Below are 7,395 nucleotides of genomic sequence, written 5' to 3'. Positions count from 1 at the left end.
TCTTTGTTTTATTCCTCTCTTTCTATTATATTCCTCTCTTTCTATTCTATTCCCCTCTTCCTGTTCTATTCCTCTATTTTTGTTCTATTCCTCTTTCTATTAAATTCCTCTATTTCTATTCTATTCCTCTCTTTCTTTCCATCTCTCTTTCTATTATATTCCTCTGTCTTTCCATCTCTCTCTCTTCTCCACCTCACCTTTTCTCTCTTTTTCTCCTCCTGTACTCTTTCGTTCTCCTCATGTTTTCCATCTCTCTCTCCATCTCTCTCTATTTCCATCTCTCTCTGTATCTCTCTCTCCATATCTCTCTATTTCCATCTCCCTCTGTATCTCTCTCTCCATCTCTCTCTATTTCCATCTCTCTCTGTATCTCTCTCCATCTCTCTCTATTTCCATCTCTCTCTGTATCTCTCTCTCCATTTCTCTCTATTTCCATCTCCCTCTGTATCTCTCTCCATTTCTCTCTATTTCCATCTCTCTCTGTATCTCTCTCCATCTCTCTCTATTTCAATCTCCCTCTGTATCTCTCTCCATCTCTCTCTATTTCCATCTCCCTCTGTATCTCTCTCTCCATCTCTCTCTATTTCCATCTCTCTCTGTATCTCTCTCTCCATCTCTCTCTATTTCCATCTCTCTCTGTATCTCTCTCTCCATCTCTCTCTATTTCCATCTCTCTCTGTATCTCTCCTCCTGCTTTCTCATCAACATTCTCAGCTGTGCTCAGCCCCCTGCATGAGGCTAATTCTCATAGTGGATTGACTGTAGCTGCGTGCATGAGGAGCACTGCGGAGCCAATAACACAGGAGCAGGATATGGAGCAGGAAACAGGAAGCGCCAGTCCACAGGGACATCGCAGGTACCATAACTGTCCCCCGTGTGTCCCCAAAACCCACACAGGACCCCCCTGTGTGTGTCCCAGCTCTGCTTGTCCAAAAACCACCCCAGGACCCCTCTGTGTGTGTGCCAGCTCTGCTTGTCCAAAAACCACCCCAGGACCCCTCTGTGTGTGTCCCAGATCTGCCTGTCCAAAACCTCCTCTGTGTGTAGTGCAGTAGAGTGGACAGTGTCTGTATCTGTCTGTGTTGGTCAATGCTGATCTTGACTGGTTTGTACTAGTACTTGATGGTGAGATATCTGTGAGGGGCTGGTGCTGGGTTGGATGGCAGGTATCCTGCTCTATCTCATGTATTCTCTATTCTCTTCCTCCTCTCCTCTATTCATCAAAATAGACCTGTGATTTATGGTGACTGCTGCAAAGGCTTCTGGGTAATTATTACTGAGCCAGCCAGCGGAGATGTGGAGAATTAATGTGGGGGGTGGGGGATGGTGTGTGTGAGTATGTGTGGTGACATAGTGCCGTGTAGCTCTATAAATACTACATTACACAGTCATAAACCTAACATAAGAGGCTTTCATTTCTACATATTCCATCATTTTCATTTGAAGTGTTTTTAAAAATCTTTATTTACTCTGATTGTGATTGGCTCCTGAGTGTCCCTTCTCTTCTGTGGTCCAATCAGTGAACAGTCTGGCCCGCTCCAAGTACTGCTGACGCCCAATCAGGAGGGGGAAGAGGTCCGGCCAGCCTACCAGGATGCAACCCTGGGCCCTGGTCAGCCCCCTCTCCACTCATCCCTCCCACGCCCTTCTACCAACAACCCCCCAGCACAGGTTGAGGAGGGTGAGAAGGGGGAGCAGGTGAGGAGGGGTGAGGGAGGACAGGGAATGAGCCTGGAGGAGTTGTTACAGGCTGGGGGTGTGAGACCTGTTGGCAGACACCTGGCCATCTCTCTCCCCTCTCTATCTCTCAGACTCTGGGATATGTCTCACACACACGCTCCCCCCTCACACACACACTCTTACTCTGACCCCCAATACACACACCCTCCATCCTCACATACAAACCCTGAGCACCCACACACACACTCCGACCGTCCACCCACCCCCTGCTCCTCCCGCAGTCAGCCCCACCCCTCACCCTCCACTGCCTCTACACATTGGCCCGATCAAGGTTCCGCCGCCAACACCTTCACACGTCATTGGTCCTCCTGGAGCGTGGACCGCCCAGATGCCGTGGTTACGCCATATGACACACCTCCAGACCGCCGCCTCCCCTTTAGGCCACACCTCCCCTACCGAAACTACAACTCCCAGCCTGCCCCTGGGCAGCATGACGCCTGTGACCCTGAGGAGGCAGAGTTTTCAGAGCTGGACTTCCTATACCGGGCCAGCCTCCAGGCAGGATGTAGAGGTAGGTACTGCAGACTATAGTTGTGTGTATGTAGCTGTGAGTCTAGTATAGGTATGAAGTTGTGTGTGTATATAGTGAGTATGATCCCTGACCTCCAGACTGTGCCCTGTGTGTGTCTAGGTGGTAGCCCGGTCAGGAGGCTGCAGTGTGGGGTAGGAGGGCCAGCCCGTTCTCTCACCCCCAATGCCAACATGGAGAGGAGTGTGTACCAGACTGACTGCAGCAGCACAATGGTCCACAGTCTGAGCGGCACAATCATCAACCCGCGTCGCCACCGTCTTGCCGCAACACGCAGCTTTGTGAGTGTATCGTACACACACGCACACACACGCACGCATTCCTACTCTCCAGGCATCATGTTGTAGACTTGTGGTCTGTTTTACCTTAAATTCTCATCTACACTCTATCATCGCTCTACTGTTCTCTCTCTTTCTCTATCCGTCAGTCTCTCTCTCTCTCTCTCTCTCTCTCTCTCTCTCTCTCTCTCTTACTCTCTCCCCTGATGGTGCCTCTACTTCTTACCTAATCTCATCTGGGACCCTGTATCGCTACAGCGTCATCTTCATCATCATCATCATCATCACCCCAGTCCTTCCATATCTCCATTCAGGCCATTTTGACGTCACCCTTTACCCTTCACCTCTTGGGCCTGTCCGTCACTCTGTGTTGTCCCTGCCCCTGCAGGAGATGTCCAATGGTGCGGGGAGTTTCTGGTGTCTGACTGGGGTGAAGCTGTCTTCAGACCACTGATCTGCCTCCATATGCATCTACTCTACAGGCTCCTTCCAGACCAGCCCTCTGGGGTCCTAACCCTCCACACCGCTACAGGCTCCTTCCAGACCAGCCCTCTGGGGTCCTAACCCTCCACACCGCTACAGGCTCTTTCCAGGCCAGCCCTCTGGGGTCCTAACCCTCCACACTGCTACAGGCTCCTTCCAGGCCAGCCCTCTGGGGTCCTAACCCTCCACACCGCTACAGGCTCCTTCCAGGCCAGCCCTCTGGGGTCCTAACCCTCCACACCGCTACATGCTCCTTCCAGGGCAGCCCTCTGGGGTCCTAACCCTCCACACCGCTACAGGCTCCTTCCAGGCTAGCCCTCTGGGGTCCTAACCCTCCACAGCTACACTGTAAGCCCCAATGTGCTGTCATTACTCAAAACGTTTGAGGAAACTCTTTGCACTTAATATATACATTTTTGTAATTTGGCAGATGCTCTTATCCAGAGTGACTTACAGGAACCTCTAACCCATGCCTCCAATATAATTTCCCAGTATGCCTTGCCTTTTTGAGGGAATTGTAGAGTTACCACCCATTACTGTATTTGTTAGTGACATGGTTGTTGAATTCATTCCTTTTATATTTGCCCTGTGACCTTCACCAATTGAATTCCAAGATAAATGTTATCATTATAATTATAGTCTTTATTACTTATCTCATAAGGCCTTATTTTGAGGCCTAGTGTTACCCTAATACAGTGGCCTGAAACTCATGGTTTACAGGCCACATCAGGCCTGCGAATAGGGTTGCAAACTTCTGGAATCTTTCCCAAAATTACTCGATTTTCCAAAAAATCCTGGTTGAAGGATTTCCGCACAACGTACCCAATTTTTGCCATCCCTACCTGAAAATCACATTAGGCGGGCCTGCAAAGTGATGTGTAAAACAGTTGACATTTTAATTTACCCGCAACCTGCATTTATAATGACTGCCAGGGCTAGAAACCATTTAAACTGGAACAACCATTTCAGAAATGGGTGCCAAAAAATCTAAGTAAATGATTGGATTATTTTAGATTTTTTAAAATGTATCTTTGTGTAGCATAAGATTAATCAATCACTCAATGTGCATGCAAAAACACATATGAAAAACTATTTGAAAAAAAAACTGTCTGCAGTAGAGCATGCTGGGAAAAAAAGTTGATTTGTTATCATAACTTAAAAGAGTTGATGTGACTTCTCATTTCGTTTTGAGTCAGTACCACATAAACATTTGAAGTAAAAGTGACATTTCATTGATTTAAGTTAAAAATGCCTTGGGGTTTACATTGTACACACACTTTCCAGGGCGGCCCTCTGGGGTCCTAACCCTCCACACTGCTACAGGCACATTCCAGGGCAGCCCTCTGGGGTCCTAACCCTCCACACTGCTACAGGCACTTTCCAGGGCAGCTCTGGGGTCCAGTTCTGACCCTCTGGGGTCCTAACCCTGTGTGGATACTGCTACAGGCACTTTCCAGGGCAGACCTCTGGGGTCCTAACGCTCGACACTGCTACAGGCTCCTTCCAGGCCAGCCCTCTGGGGTCCTAACCCTCCACATTGCTACAGGCACTTTCCAGGTCAGCCCTCTGGGGTCCTAACCCTCCACACTGCTACAGGCACTTTCCAGGGCCAGCCCTCTGGGGTCCTAACCCTCCACACTGCTACAGGCACTTTCCAGGGCAGCCCTCTGGGGTCCTAACCCTCCACACTGCTACAGGCACTTTCCAGGGCAGCCCTCTGGGGTCCTAACCCTCCACACTGCTACAGGCACTTTCCAGGGCAGCCCTCTGGGGTCCTAACCCTCCACAATGCTACAGGCACCTTCCAGGGCAGCACTGCACCTCACCCACCGCCACAATAGGGGGTTGACCAAGGACCCCCCTATCCCCAAACACGCACATCTCCCCACCACCGCCCCTCAGTGGTCTTCTGAACTCACCACTACTCCCATCTCCCATACGGGAAAAAAAATGCATTTCAAATATATTTTTGGGATGCAGCTTAGGACACATGTGAAATATAAAACATTTGCCAAATAATGTATTGTTTATGCATTTGTAAATGTATTTTAACGTGTGATATACATTTGTAAATGTATTCGGAATATATACATTTGTATAGAAATATATTATTTGGCGAGTTTGGGCTGTTGCCCCTCCCTGCCCTTTTCCAACTATTATGTATATGCAGTCATTCTCAGCTCCCCTCAGCAGGAATTACTCTGAAACCCCAAACTAGAAAACAACAAACTCATCTAATTACTCTTCTGTTAGCCTCCTAACATGGACCGACTCTGAACGTCAGCCAGCTAGCCTGCCCCTCTTTGGGTCTATAAAGGAGAAAGTAGATTAGCTAGCCTGGTTTAGCTTCTAACCACCCTGCTTTACCTGCTCCAATCAGAGGGGCCCTGGAACCTTCAAATTGACAGATCCAAAGGGGGAGGGGGTTAACGATTACCCACGCCTCTTCCTCTTTCTTTAATGGACATTTCCTGTCAGATGATGGCACACCACACTTGGCCTGCTGTTTCCATGGCAACCCCTGGACTAGTGTGTACGTGCCTACATAGATACCTAATAGACTGAACTCTAATAATAACTAAAGTCATGTACAGAAACACTATATATGAAACCTGTATGTTATTAAGACCTTATGGAATGTTCATACTAATAATGATAATAATGAAGATATCGATCATTTAGTTGTACCTACTGGTTCAGGAGTGAGTGACCTTCACAAGTGTCCAGCTGGAGGTAACCTGACTGTCAGTTGTAGCTGCCAACTCTGTGCTCTCATTTATATTAAACTACCGGACTAGCTCTTCATTTTCTCTTAGTTTATTTTTTTATATGTTTTATTTTTGACAGATAATGGTAGTTAAATGAAACAAACTTTTGCACACCTAAAGTAATGTGATAAAGAGCTATGATAGAGGGAGGGTAAGGGAACTATGATAGAGGGAGGGTAAGGGAACTCAAGTGTACTTTGGGAAGTGTATTTGCTGAAGGGTACTTAAAGGGTAAATGTTTAGTTGAGGCCTCAGGTTAACATGATTGGTTCTTAGTTACTGAATCTTCCTTTGGACCTTTGTCCAGCTCTGACCCTGATGTTACTCAGATGTGAATGGTGAAACACTATATTATAAATATATTTTATATATGGTATCTACTATATGTACTAGAGATATATTTTAGGCTATGCCGTGATATATTTTATTAATGGGAATAGTCTCTCATCCTCCAGTTATAACATAGTTATAAAAAAGTTATAAATAACACATTTCATTTCTCTGATGTAGACTTAACTTTAAATATACTGACGTGTCTTGAAATTTTACGGTTTTATTAACCTACTGAACATGTTATGTCATAATATATACAAAGCATGTCTATCTACATACACAATATGTACAAAGATATAATACATTATAACTAATCCCTATTTGGAGACTAGTGGCCGGTGCAGAACGAGATCGAGACAGAACTGATCAATTATTGTTGTATCTAAACCAAAGGTCGGCACTTAGACAAAGATCTCTGTCTTTAACATTGTCATTTTATTTATTTCAGTGTATCTGTATGTTTTGTTATTGTCGTTTGTGTTGTGGACGTGGGAGAATGTAGCCATCTGTAGCGCATGAGTCCGCTATGCAAATTAACCTTCCCTCCTGACCCTTGACCTCTGACCTGACCGGCCCGGAAACAGGAAGTGGATACGCCCACGAACGGACACTTTATTTACAAAATGAAGTACGGAAGATACATGATTAAATGCCGCTGTTGAACTCTGTAGTAAGTCATAGGCTCGATCCCAAATGCCACCATATTCCCTACATAGTACACACCACTTTTGGCCAGAGCCCGACATAGGGAATAGTGTGTGATTTCAGATTTGCGCCATATACAGTGGAAGTCGGAAGTTTACATACACCTTAGCCAAATACATTTAAACTCAGTTTATCACAATTCCTGACATTTAATCCTAGTAAGAATTCCCTGTCTTAGATCAGTTAGGATCACCACATTATTTTAACAATGTGAAATGTTTGAATAATAGTAGAGAGAATTATTTATTTCAGCTTTTATTTCTTTCATCACATTCCCAATGGGTCAGAAGTTTACATATGCTCAATTAGTATTTGGTAGCATTGCCTTTAAATTGTTTAACTTGGGTCAAATGTTTCGGGTAGCCTTCCATAAGCTTCCCACAACAAGTTGTGTGAATTTTGGCCCATTCCTCCTGATAGAGCTGGTGTAACTGAGTCAGGTTTGTAGGCCTCCTTGCTCAGATACACTTTTTCAGTTCTGTCCACAAATTTCTATAGGATTGAGGTCAGGGCTTTGTGGCCACTCCAATACCTTGACTTTTTGTCCTTAAGCCATTTT

General features: G+C 46.0%; 1 protein-coding gene across 3 annotated transcripts in view; it reads left to right on the top strand.

The window, feature by feature from the left end:
- The window catches only part of LOC110492832 (inactive ubiquitin carboxyl-terminal hydrolase 54), a 57,205-nt gene extending 50,180 nt beyond the window's left edge, over positions 1–7,025 (top strand). For 2 of the 3 annotated variants that reach the window (XM_036946163.1, XM_036946165.1), the window contains 4 exons: positions 715–856; positions 1,521–2,251; positions 2,372–2,550; positions 3,030–7,025. In XM_036946163.1, coding sequence (XP_036802058.1) covers positions 715–856; positions 1,521–2,251; positions 2,372–2,550; positions 3,030–3,161 — 1,184 coding nt within the window. In that variant the 3' untranslated portion in view covers positions 3,162–7,025. Of the gene's footprint in view, positions 1–714; positions 857–1,520; positions 2,252–2,371; positions 2,551–2,935 lie in introns of all 3 variants that reach the window. The other variant, XM_036946164.1, reaches the window with a different exon arrangement.
- The last annotated feature ends 370 nt before the right edge of the window (positions 7,026–7,395 follow it).

Source organism: Oncorhynchus mykiss, chromosome 16 (assembly GCF_013265735.2).
Source record: "Oncorhynchus mykiss isolate Arlee chromosome 16, USDA_OmykA_1.1, whole genome shotgun sequence".
Lineage (NCBI taxonomy): Eukaryota > Metazoa > Chordata > Actinopteri > Salmoniformes > Salmonidae > Oncorhynchus > Oncorhynchus mykiss.
This window is presented reverse-complemented; position numbering and strand designations above follow the sequence as displayed.